At 47.2% G+C, this 14,467-nt stretch overlaps 1 protein-coding gene across 1 annotated transcript in view; it reads right to left on the reverse strand.

The window, feature by feature from the left end:
* LOC306970370 (Na(+)/citrate cotransporter-like) overlaps positions 1–13,690 on the reverse strand; it is a 36,197-nt gene extending 22,507 nt beyond the window's left edge. Inside the window, exons 1-4 of the mRNA XM_079566329.1 lie at positions 13,532–13,690; positions 6,539–6,667; positions 3,553–3,689; positions 3,256–3,488 (exon numbers count right to left, since the gene is read on the reverse strand). Of these exons, the coding sequence (XP_079422455.1) occupies positions 3,256–3,488; positions 3,553–3,689; positions 6,539–6,667; positions 13,532–13,645 (613 nt within the window). The 5' untranslated portion in view covers positions 13,646–13,690. The remainder of the gene's footprint in view (positions 1–3,255; positions 3,489–3,552; positions 3,690–6,538; positions 6,668–13,531) is intronic.
* Positions 13,691–14,467: the final 777 nt, after the last annotated feature.

Below are 14,467 nucleotides of genomic sequence, written 5' to 3' on the forward strand. Positions count from 1 at the left end.
ATGTGTAGTTTTGTGCTCGGGGCGGTGAGGAACAGCGCCCCAAGCATCTAACCAATGGCACTCTACTATGGTATAAAAACGTCACTGTATATCATTAATTCAACCAATCAGAGACGCGCAATAATAAATCTCCGATGGGCGCGTGGCCTCAGCGCCATCGGGGAATCAACAGGTGAAAGACGAGGAAGCTCTACTGTAAACAAACGCGAGTAGCTCGTTGTCGGAGCAGCTCTGAGCTCACGGACGATCGGAGGAAAAACTTCTCATTTGAGAGACGGAGAAGCTTCTGTTGTTTCCTGAGAGGAGGTGGAAGGATTTAGTCAAACTAATGGACTTGGGACAACTTTCTTCAGTCAGAAGTCACGTCTGAACGGACTTTCCTGGAGGTAGCATGACGATGCTAACTAGCTCGTCTGCTTTAGCTGCTGCTTGTTTATCTCACACTTTGGGAAAACCCTCGCTGACTTGGACAGACAGTTATGTCCCAGGACGTGGACATTTGATGGAGAGAAGATTCAGGACCGTGAGGAGGAGCTACGACAGGAGAGGGGAACGTCATTCATTCACTGAGGGAAACAGAGGAGGAGCTCCAGGAGCTACAGGAGGAGCTCCAGGTGCTACAGGAGGAGCTCCAGGAGCTACAGGAGGAGGAGCTCCAGGTGCTACAGGAGGAGGAGCTCCAGGTGCTACAGGAGGAGCTCCGGGTGCTACAGGAGGAGGAGCTCCAGGTGCTACAGGAGGAGGAGCTCCAGGTGCTACAGGAGGAGCTCCAGGTGCTACAGGAGGAGCTCCAGGTGCTACAGGAGGAGCTCCAGGTGCTACAGGAGGAGCTACAGGTGCTACAGGAGGAGCTCCAGGTGCTACAGGAGGAGGAGCTCCAGGTGCTACAGGAGGAGCTCCGGGTGCTACAGGAGGAGCTCCGGGTGCTACAGGAGGAGCTACAGGAGGAGCTCCAGGTGCTACAGGAGGAGCTCCGGGTGCTACAGGAGGAGCTCCGGGTGCTACAGGAGGAGCTCCGGGTGCTACAGGAGGAGCTACAGGAGGAGCTCCGGGTGCTACAGGAGGAGCTCCGGGTGCTACAGGAGGAGCTACAGGAGGAGCTCCAGGTGCTACAGGAGGAGCTCCGGGTGCTACAGGAGGAGCTCCAGGTGCTACAGGAGGAGCTCCAGGTGCTACAGGAGGAGCTCCAGGTGCTACAGGAGGAGCTCCAGGTGCTACAGGAGGAGCTACAGGTGCTACAGGAGGAGCTACAGGTGCTACAGGAGGAGCTACAGGTGCTACAGGAGGAGCTCCAGGTGCTACAGGAGGAGCTCCGGGTGCTACAGGAGGAGCTCCAGGTGCTACAGGAGGAGCTCCAGGTGCTACAGGAGGAGCTCCGGGTGCTACAGGAGGAGGAGCTCCAGGTGCTACAGGAGGAGCTCCAGGTGCTACAGGAGGAGGAGCTCCAGGTGCTACAGGAGGAGCTCCAGGTGCTACAGGAGGAGCTCCAGGTGCTACAGGAGGAGCTCCGGGTGCTACAGGAGGAGGAGCTCCAGGTGCTACAGGAGGAGCTCCAGGTGCTACAGGAGGAGCTCCAGGTGCTACAGGAGGAGCTCCGGGTGCTACAGGAGGAGCTCCAGGTGCTACAGGAGGAGCTCCAGGTGCTACAGGAGGAGCTCCAGGTGCTACAGGAGGAGCTCCGGGTGCTACAGGAGGAGCTCCGGGTGCTACAGGAGGAGCTACAGGAGGAGCTCCAGGTGCTACAGGAGGAGCTCCGGGTGCTACAGGAGGAGCTCCAGGTGCTACAGGAGGAGCTCCAGGTGCTACAGGAGGAGCTCCAGGTGCTACAGGAGGAGCTCCAGGTGCTACAGGAGGAGCTACAGGTGCTACAGGAGGAGCTACAGGTGCTACAGGAGGAGCTCCAGGTGCTACAGGAGGAGCTCCGGGTGCTACAGGAGGAGCTCCAGGTGCTACAGGAGGAGCTCCAGGTGCTACAGGAGGAGCTCCGGGTGCTACAGGAGGAGCTCCGGGTGCTACAGGAGGAGCTCCGGGTGCTACAGGAGGAGCTCCGGGTGCTACAGGAGGAGCTCCAGGTGCTACAGGAGGAGGAGCTCCAGGTGCTACAGGAGGAGCTCCAGGTGCTACAGGAGGAGCTCCAGGTGCTACAGGAGGAGCTCCGGGTGCTACAGGAGGAGGAGCTCCAGGTGCTACAGGAGGAGCTCCAGGTGCTACAGGAGGAGCTCCAGGTGCTACAGGAGGAGCTCCGGGTGCTACAGGAGGAGCTCCAGGTGCTACAGGAGGAGCTCCAGGTGCTACAGGAGGAGCTCCAGGTGCTACAGGAGGAGCTCCGGGTGCTACAGGAGGAGCTCCGGGTGCTACAGGAGGAGCTACAGGAGGAGCTCCAGGTGCTACAGGAGGAGCTCCGGGTGCTACAGGAGGAGCTCCGGGTGCTACAGGAGGAGCTACAGGAGGAGCTCCAGGTGCTACAGGAGGAGCTACAGGTGCTACAGGAGGAGCTCCGGGTGCTACAGGAGGAGCTCCGGGTGCTACAGGAGGAGCTACAGGAGGAGCTCCAGGTGCTACAGGAGGAGCTCCAGGTGCTACAGGAGGAGCTCCAGGTGCTACAGAAGGAGCTCCAGGTGCTACAGGAGGAGGAGCTCCAGGTGCTACAGGAGGAGCTCCAGGTGCTACAGGAGGAGGACTCTTGTCTAAACCTAAGCTGCACATTATTTCTGAGCGGATCATTTGTCTGACGGTTTATACGGGTTTAAACCTGTGGCTCTGAGGCTCATAATGAAACCACAGCAGGTCTGGGACTAAAACTGTACATGAAATCAAAGAGGAAACACCTCCTGCCTTTGTTCTGGTTCTGTTGGTACAAACACAAATCACTGATGCACAACACACATATGTATAGTGACTATCGTTACGCTTTAGTCAGAAATGATTTATTTTTTAGTTGAATAAAACTAAACAATAAGTTTTGAATATATTCTACATAAAATAATAATATTAAATGCCCCAAAGATAACTTTCTTTTTTAAGTTAAAAACAATGTTTATAAGTATCTTCTAAAATATAATTGAAGGTAGGTAGATGCACCAGCCCCCCCTGGTTTTCACATCACCAGCCGCCACTGCTAAAAATAAAGGCAGCTCATGCTCAATGTCTAAAGCCAGGTAGAGGAAACAGGTTGAATGCATAATCAGGATAGGTGAAGAAGGAAGGTCTTGAGCAGAGGACTCTCCATGGTCCCAGGGGGGTAGAGAGCCGTACCTGTCTGAAGGGCGCAGTGGGTCTTCTCCTCTGGCACAAGCTGGACTTTAGTTCCTTGGTCCGGGTAGGTCCTGGCTCTGCTGTCTGGCTTGGTCTCAGTCTGGTTGAGGTCCTCTCCTCCGTGCAGCTGGTCCAAAACAGCCTGGACGATCGGGACCATCATGGCTGTGGTGGCAGTGTTGCTGATCCACATAGACAGGAACGCTGTGACCGACATGAAGCCCAGCATCAGTCTGAAACGGGGAGAACGGGTCAGAGCTGGGATTAAACCAGGCCTATCCTGCGTCTCGTACTCACAGTGCGGGCCGCACCCCCACCAGCAGCAGGACCCTCAGAGCGATGCGTTTGTGAAGGTCCCAGTGTTCCACCGCCACTGCCACCATCAGCCCCCCCACGAACAGGAAGTTAGTGTCCTTCAAATACTGCACACTGACCTGTGGAAGAATCGGGTCAGAACCAGGACTTAAAGAACATTACGGGAAACTCTCTATGGAAACTAAACGCTCCGATATTTGGGGAATTTTCAAACATTAAAAACATTATTCATGAAAAACATGTCTTTGATTAAACGATTAGACCAGTGGTTTTCTGGTATGGCGTTACCCTAGGATGACAAGCGACCTGAATACCACTTATAGACTTTTAGAATATAACGTAAAATATTCTTCAAGTCTATTCTTCAAATATTGTTGTTGAAAATGAATTAATGATGATGAAAACAACCTGATATCAATCCTTTTAAACAAACATAGACAAATGTTTACTATATCACAACCCACTGAAAACGGTTCCGCGACCCACTTTTGAGAACCACTAGTTGAGAACCACTGAATTGTCACAAATACCTTGAATCAAACAAGAAGCCAAATGAATCCCCCCAATGCTGAACATCCTGTCAAACAATGGTTCTGTTTTTATTACACTTCACTGTGATGACCAATAAGAGAGTGGGTCAGCATGTCTGTACTATACGGCAGGTGAACAGACATGCAGTGAGTCTGTTCTATTCCCAAACGCCCCTCTAGCTTTCACTTTTTTACCGAAGAGCAGTGCTTAATTTGATCAATTCAATTTTTTTCAGGGTAAAGGATCTGGGAAATATTTAGGAGGATCTGGCAAAAAATGTATCTGATATAATGGTGTTTAATGAGAGTGTTCCGGCAAATGTTTTGGCCTCAATCCATCACATCAGATCAAAAGTGTTCCTGAAAATACTCATTTACAAATTAAGCACTGCCGAAGAGAATGTCTACTACTGCTCAGACATGGCACTGATTTTGTAACTTCAGTTAATCTCTTTGCAGTGATAGATGTTATATACATATAACCACCAAATCAGGTTGTTAGGCCACATACAGTCAGGTCCATAAATATTGGGACATCGACTCGATTTTTATGTTTTTGTTCTATAAAACACCACAATCAATTTCAAATGAAGCACCATTTACATCTAAATCAGATGAACGGTGTCGGCATTACAGGTGTTTGTATGTGAGCCTCCACTTTTTAAGGGACCAAAAGTAATGGGACAAGTGTCTGCTCAGCTGTTCCATGGCCTGGTGGTTGATCTTCCCTCATGATCACATTCATAAGGAACATTCATTTCTAGTGTGATATTTGCATTTGCATACTGTTGCTGTTAATTCTCAATAGTATTTGAAGAGCCATCACTATCAATGAAGGCAGAAAAATCAAAACAAACCCATTAGACAGATAGCAAACATATTAGTCGTGGCTAAATCAACAGTTTGGAACATTATAAAATCGAAAGAACACACTGGTGAGCTCAACAACACCAAAAGACCTGGAAGATCATGGATGACAAATGAATGACCAAAGAATTCTTTCCCCGGTGAAGAAGACCCCTTCACAACAATAGGTCAGATCAGAAACCCTCTCCAGGAGGTGGTGTATGTGAGTCAAAGTCAACAATCAAGAGAAGACTTCACCAGAGAGAATACAGACCATTAACGCCGGGCTCACACCTAGAGCGGCGGAAGAGAGGAGAGCGGCGAGCTTCCATCCATTCCATATGCTGCCTGGCGAGCGGAAAGAAGCCTCCGGAAATCCACAGGAGAGCGGCGAGATACGGGCGGCCGGAGCGGAGACTAGCGTTAAAAAAATTTCAACGCTATGCAAATACAGAGCCATTTCCGGCGGCGGCACCAACCACAGAACTGGATCTGACAGACACCTGTGCGTAATTGGCTCATGCGAAGGAAACTCATTTCGGCCGCTTGTATTCGCGATCTTTTCCTTTCGGTCATGACCCAAATCTCATGACCATAGGTGAGGGTTGGAACATAGATCGATCTTCACCACAACAGTCCGATACAGCGACTGCATGATTTTCTTAGGGAAAGCACAGCTCTTCTTTTTGTACCATAGAAGAAAATGGTCAGTCAGAAGCCTAATGGGGCCGACCAGCTCTCTCATGACTCCACCCCCTCCTTGCTGATGTCACAGCTTTGTTGGGACATGGTGGCCATTGACCAACCATCCACTATTCCATCCATCTGACCATCCAGGGTCACACGGCCTCATCAGTGAACAAGACTGTTTGAAAATGAGTCTCATGTATTTCTGAGCCACTGCAGCCGTTTCTGCTTCAGCTTCAATGAACAGTTTAGGGGAGGCCCGGATAGAAGGTTTATGCACAACTGCAGCCTCTGGAGGGTCCTACACCTTGATGTTCGGGAGACTCCAGAGGCACCAGCAGCTTCAAATACCTGTATGTTGCTTTGTAGCAGCTGTTCTATTCATCTGATGTTTTTGTCTGGCAGAAACCGTCCATATTGTGCCTTTATCTGCACAAACCCGTGTGTGCTCTGAATCAGCCACAAATCTCTTAACAGTGCAATGATTATGCTTCATCTTTCATGAAATATTGAAGGTTTTCATACCTAGTCCAAGGCATTCAACTATTTCACTCTTTTCATCAGCAGAGAGATCCTTTTTCTTTCCCATATTGCTTGAAAATTATGGTCTGCTTAATAAAGTGGAACACCCTTTTTCAGTAGTTTTTCCATTAACTGGGCTTAACCTGAAAACTAATCATCCCAGGTCTCTGAGATTAATGTCAGTGATTCATTGAGCCTGAGACACAAAACCATCCACGAGTTTCATTTTCATTTTTTACCTTTTTGACACTGAAATACAATTTGCATAATAATTTGAAAGGCGGTGTAGAGCCAAAAACAAAAGAATTGAGTCATTGTCTCAATATTTATGGACCTGACTGTAGGTATGTTTGTAACATAGTAGAAGTAAACGTAGTACTCACATCCTTACTCTCCATGATGCCCAGCACAGGGAACAGGATGGTCGGCAGCAGCGAAGTGATGGCGAGCGGCAGGACCTCAGTGCACCAATACACGGCCATCAGAGCAATCACATACGCACAGGCCGCCTCCTACACACATGTACAAGCACATGTTTAACACGCTACACACACCGCCTCCTACACACATGTACAAGCACATGTTTAACACGCTACACACACCGCCTCCTACACACATGTACAAACACATGTTTAACACGCTACACACACCGCTTCCTACACACATGTACAAGCACATGTTTAACACGCTACACACACCGCCTCCTACACACATGTACAAGCACATGTTTAACACACGACACACACCGCCTCCTACACACATGTACAAGCACATGTTTAAGAGGCTACACACACCGCCTCCTACACACATGTACAAACACATATTTAACACACGACACACACCGCCTCCTACACACATGTACAAGCACATATTTAACACACTACACACACCGCCTCCTACACACATGTACAAACACATATTTAACACACGACACACACCGCCTCCTACACACATGTACAAACACATGTTCAACACGCTACACACACCGTTTCCTACACACATGTACAAGCACATGTTTAACACGCTACACACACCGCCTCCTACACACATGTACAAGCACATGTTTAACACGCTACACACACCGCCTCCTACACACATGTACAGACACATATTCAACACACTACACACACCGCCTCCTACACACATGTACAAACATATATTCAACACACTACACACACCGCCTCCTACACACAAGTACAAACACATATTCAACACACTACACACACCGCCTCCTACACACATGTACAAACACATGTTTAACACGCTACACACACCGCCTCCTACACACATGTGCAAACACATATTCAACACACTACACACACCGCCTCCTACACACATGTACAAACACATATTCAACACACTACACACACCGCCTGCTACACACATGTACAAACACATATTCAACACACTACACACACCGCCTCCTACACACATGTACAAGCACATGTTTAACACGCTACACACACCGCCTCCTACACACATGTACAAACACATATTCAACACACTACACACACCGCCTCCTACACACATGTACAAGCACATGTTTAACACGCTACACACACCGCCTCCTACACACATGTACAAACACATATTCAACACACTACACACACCGCCTCCTACACACATGTACAAACACATATTCAACACACTACACACACCGCCTCCTACACACATGTACAAACACATAATTAACACACGACACACACCGCCTCCTACACACATGTACAAACACATATTCAACACACTACACACACCGCCTCCTACACACATGTACAAACACATAATTAACACACGACACACACCGCCTCCTACACACATGTACAAACATATATTCAACACGCTACACACACCGCCTCCTACACACAAGTACAAACACATATTTAACACACGACACACACCGCCTCCTACACACATGTACAAACACATATTCAACACACTACACACACCGCCTCCTACACACATGTACAAACATATATTTAACACACTACACACACCGCCTCCTACACACATGTACAAACATATATTTAACACACTACACACACCGCCTCCTACACACATGTACAAACACATATTTAACACACTACACACACCGCCTCCTACACACATGTACAAACACATATTCAACACACTACACACACCGCCTCCTACACACATGTACAAACATATATTTAACACACTACACACACCGCCTCCTACACACATGTACAAACACATATTCAACACACTACACACACCGCCTCCTACACACATGTACAAACATATATTTAACACACTACACACACCGCCTCCTACACACATGTACAAACATATATTTAACACACTACACACACCGCCTCCTACACACATGTACAAACACATATTTAACACACTACACACACCGCCTCCTACACACATGTACAAACACATATTCAACACACTACACACACCGCCTCCTACACACATGTACAAACACATATTCAACACACTACACACACCGCCTCCTACACACATGTACAAACATATATTCAACACACGACACACACCGCCTCCTACACACATGTACAAACACATATTCAACACACTACACACACCGCCTCCTACACACATGTACAAACATATATTTAACACACTACACACACCGCCTCCTACACACATGTACAAACACATATTTAACACACTACACACACCGCCTCCTACACACATGTACAAACATATATTCAACACACGACACACACCGCCTCCTACACACATGTACAAACACATATTTAACACACTACACACACCGTCTCCTACACAAATGTACAAACACATATTTAACACACTACACACACCGCCTCCTACACACATGTACAAACATATATTTAACACACTACACACACCGCCTCCTACACACATGTACAAACATATATTTAACACACTACACACACCGCCTCCTACAATATGTACAAGCATATATTCAACACACTACACACACCGCCTCCTACACACATGTACAAACATATATTCAACACACTACACACACCGCCTCCTACACACATGTACAAGCATATATTCAACACACTACACACACCGCCTCCTACACACATGTACAAACACATATTTAACACACTACACACACCGCCTCCTACACACATGTACAAACACATATTTAACACACTACACACACCGCCTCCTACACACATGTACAAACATATATTCAACACACTACACACACCGCCTCCTACACACATGTACAAACACATATTCAACACACGACACACACCGCCTCCTACACACATGTACAAACATATATTCAACACACGACACACACCGCCTCCTACACACATGTACAAACATATATTCAACACACTACACACACCGCCTCCTACACACATGTACAAACATATATTCAACACACGACACACACCGCCTCCTACACACATGTACAAGCACATGTTTAACACGCTACACACACCGCCTCCTACACACATGTACAAACACATATTCAACACACTACACACACCGCCTCCTACACACATGTACAAACACATATTCAACACACTACACACACCGCCTCCTACACACATGTACAAACACATATTCAACACACTACACACACCGCCTCTTACACACATGTACAAACACATATTCAACACACTACACACACCGCCTCCTACACACATGTACAAACATATATTCAACACGCTACACACACCGCCTCCTACACACATGTACAAACATATATTCAACACGCTACACACACCGCCTCCTACACACATGTACAAACATATATTCAACACGCTACACACACCGCCTCCTACACACAAGTACAAACATATATTCAACACACTACACACACCGCCTGCTACACACATGTACAAACATATATTCAACACACTACACACACCGCCTCCTACACACATGTACAAATATATATTTAACACACGACACACACGGCCTCCAACACACATGTACAAATATATATTTAACACACGACACACACTGCCTCCTACGCACATGTACAAACATATATTCAACACACTACACACACCGCCTCCTACACATATGTACAAACACATATTTAACACACTACACACACACCGCCTCCTACACACATGTACAAACACATATTTAACACACTACACACACACCGCCTCCTACACACATGTACAAACATATATTTAACACACTACACACACCGCCTCCTACACACATGTACAAACATATATTTAACACACTACACACACCGCCTCCTACACACATGTACAAACATATATTTAACACACGACACACACCGCCTCCTACACACATGTACAAACATATTCAGCACACTACACATGGCACCTCAAATGCACATATATATTGGAAAATATACAGTACATAGATTCAAAAGTAAACTGTATATTCGAACTACAGTAATTTTCCAAATATTCGATCATTTTTCAAATCTCCAGATGTGGGCGTGGTCAAGGTACTGAATATCATTAGGAAGAGACCTTGTGGCACATGAGTCTCCTCTGCCTTATGGTTGTGTCCAGTCCGAGGACACCCGTTTGTTACAGAGCTGGACTGTCTCACTCTTATGTGCTCTGCTCAGTTTAAGTTGTGTCTGAAACCTGATCTCCCTGAACCCCTTGGAGCCTTCTGGAAAACTGCACCTGCTCAGAATCACAATGAACACTCACTGTGCCCTGTAAGTGCAGCAGCGGAGGGCAAACGTATGGGAGGGCGACTAACTGTATGCAGTAGGGGAGCGCCTCTTAGCATTTGGAAATGTGTCTCTCATGGGTAAAGACAACAGAGGGGGAGGAGAGCAGGAGAGGGAGATGTGGGGAGTGAGAGGTGTGAGCCCACACAGGACACATGAGCCAGGACCCACAGGAGGCCTTCCAGGTCAGGTTCAGAGCCTCATCTGCTTTATGGGAAAAGAGTTTTTAGTTTGTCGAAACTCCACACAGAGAGGCCCGGCCCAGGAATCAAACCCAGAACCTTCTTGCTGTGTGTGACTAATGGGACGATGGGCTCGTCCCATTAGTGTGGATTCAAATGAATCAGCAGGAGACAACAATCAGCTACAGGCGGTTATGCTTTTGATTGAAAAGGCTGACATTCAAGTCAAAGTAGTTTAATTTCTTTGCAAAAGTGTTGTGCTCAGGAAAACAATGACGAAACACAGAAGCAACTCTTCAGACTCTGTTGACATTTGTCAGATTACACTGAAGTCTCAGACCAAAGTCCAGACCTGGTTTATCTATGACCCATTCACTGCATTCATTCACAAAATGCTGCCAAAGCTACACCACGGTCAGCGCCACTTTGTACAGAGTCCCTGAATGCCTCACGCCATCACTCATGTCCTGACAAAAGACATAAAAAACATGAAAATGATTTGCAATATATCCGCAAAGCAGGGATTATTGTCCATGTGTAATTAGACAGCAGTGCGCTTTGCTTTGCACACGGCTGTTTAATTACTGTGTTCATTTTGTATTGTGCATTAGTGTATGTGTGAGGGAAGGCGAGTGCTTCGCGCTCGTTTTGTGTGCTCCACGCACTGCGATACGATTTTAAGAGCCCCTTCACGAGCCCTGATGGCACTGGCCTAAGAATGTTAGAAATAGCTTACTGTTTACTACAGACTGTTGGTGAGACGGCAGGCCCGTCATAAAAGCTAGAAACAATTGAGAGCAGCTTTATAACAGATCCCGGAAAATTGGAATATTGTGAAAAAGTTAATTTATTCAACTTAAAATGTGAAACTAATATATGATATAGACTCATTGCATGCAAAGTGACATATGTCAAGCCTTTGGTTGTTATAATTTTGATGATTTTGGCTCACAGCTTGTAAAAAACACAAATTCAAAATCTCAGAAAATTAGAATATTGTGAAAATGGACAATGTTGTAGCTGTGTCACTCTTTCATCAACTAATGAATCCAAAACACCTGCAGTGGGTCCCTGAGGCTTTAAATGGTCTCAGTCTGGTTCAGTAGAATTCACCATCATGGGGGAGACTGCTGACCTGACAGTTGTGCAGAAAACCATCATTGACATCCTCCATAAGGAGGGAGAGCCTCAAAGGCAAACGCAGAAGAAGTTGGATGTTCTCAAAGTGCTGGATCAAAGAACATTAATGTAAAGTTAAGTAGAAGGTAAACGTGTGGAAGAAAAAGCTGCACAAGCCGCAGGGATGAGCACAGTCTGGAGAGGACTGTCAGGAAAAGGCCATTCAAAAGTGTGGGGGACCTTCACAAGGAGTGACTGAGGCTGGAGTCAGAGCATCAGGAGCCTCCACACACAGACGGATCCTGGACATGGACTTCAAATGTCAGATTCCTCTTGTTAAGCCTGAACTACAAACAACATCAGAAGCGTCTTACGTGGGCTAAAGAACCAAAGACCACGTCTGTTGCTCAGGGGTCCACAGTTCTCTTTTCTGATGAGAGCAAATTTTGCATCTCATCAGCACAGGTGTGACGTTTCCACAGTCTTTGATGATTTGAGGAGCCATGTCTTCTGCTGGTGTTGGTCCACTCTGCTTTATTAAGTCCAGAGTCAGGGTAACCGTCTACAGGAGATTTTAGAGCACTTCATGCTTCCTTCAGCAGACAAGCTGGAGATGCTGACTTCATTTTCCAGCAGCACTTGGCCTCTGCCCACACTGCCTAAAGCACCAAAACCATCGGATCACTGTGCTTGGTTGGCCAGCAAACTGACCTGACCTGAACCCCATAGAGAATCTATGGGGCATTGCCAAAAGATATGAGACCGAACAATGCAGAAGAGCTGAAGGAGCTACTGAAGCATCCTGGTCACACCTCAGCAGAGCCACAGACTGAGAGCATCCAGGCCACGCAACTGCAATAAGGCAGTCATTTAAGTAAAAGGGCCCAAGCCAAGCACTGAGTGCAAATTCATGATTATAGTTTTCAGAGGACCGACATTTCTCTGTTAAAAATCTTTGTTTTATTGATTTCATGCAATATCTTCTGAGATTTTGAATTTGGGTGTTTTACAAGCTGTAAGCCATAATCATCAATCAATTAGTTTCACATTTTGTATTACAGATATAAATTAACTTTTTCACAATATTCTATTATTCCGAGTTTCACCTGTATATGAATGTGGAAGGCTGCCTGTGACACAAGTAGGATCCACATTTTGGTACCAGGTTCTTGAAAGCCTAACTTTTATCATGTGGGTCGGATGCAAAAGTTTGGATGGAATCAGTCCGTGGTCAGCACTGATGGGAGAATGGTTCAATTTGCCCAATAGTTCCTCCCAATTCCCATTCCCAAATCAGCTTGTCAAAAAGTCTTGATAGAAGTGAAGGAAGCCATTCGTATAAAGAGCAGATTAACCAGAACTGACTGAGCGACAGTGCAATATAGAACCTGCACTAAAGCAAGTCTTACCTTGGTACTTAATGCCAGGGGCAACAGCAGGAAGGGACTGAGGACCAGGATAAAGAGGTTCTTCATGGACCAGACCCTCCGCAGGATCTTCCTCCAAACCGGGAGCACCGACATCTTAAAACCGGTACTAAACCAGGACTAATATCAGAAATCTAAAGGTTCAGTGTAAAAAAAAAACTCTCTGAGTCCCAGCTGTGAATGGATGCCTCTGGTCCAAGCCTCTCCTCAGGTCTCGGTCTCTGGTCCGGCTTTAGTCTGGCCTCTCCTTCAGTCTGGTCTCTCTGTGGTCTCTCCTCAGGGTTCCGTCTCTGGTCTGGCTTCAGTCTGGTTTCTCTGTGGTCTCTCCTCAGGTCTTTCCGTCTCTGGTCCGGCTTAAGTCTGGTCCCTCCTCAGGTCTTTCTGTGTCTGCTCTGGCTTCAGTCTGGTCTCTCTGTGGTCTCTCCTCAGGTCTTTCTGTGTCTGCTCTGGCTTCAGTCTGGTCTCTCTGTGGTCTCTCCTCAGGTCTTTCCCTCACTGGTCCGGCTTTAGTCTGGTCTCTCTGTGGTCTCTCCTCAGGTCTTTCTGTGTCTGCTCTGGCTTCAGTCTGGTCTCTCTGTGGTCTCTCCTCAGGTCTTTCCCTCACTGGTCTGGCTTCAGTCTGGTCTCTCTGTGGTCTCTCCTCAGGTCTTTCTGTGTCTGCTCTGGCTTCAGTCTGGTCTCTCTGTGGTCTCTCCTCAGGTCTTTCCCTCACTGGTCCGGCTTTAGTCTGGTCTCTCTGTGGTCTCTCCTCAGGTCTTTCCCTCACTGGTCCGGCTTTAGTCTGGTCTCTCTGTGGTCTCTCCTCAGGTCTTTCCCTCACTGGTCCGGCTTCAGTCTGGTCTCTCTGTGGTCTCTCCTCAGGGTTCCCTCACTGGTCCGGCTTCAGTCTGGTCTCTCTGTGGTCTCTCCTCAGGTCTT

The sequence above is a fragment of the Gobius niger genome, assembly GCF_951799975.1.
Source record: "Gobius niger genome assembly, chromosome: 11".
Taxonomy (NCBI): Eukaryota; Metazoa; Chordata; class Actinopteri; order Gobiiformes; family Gobiidae; genus Gobius; species Gobius niger.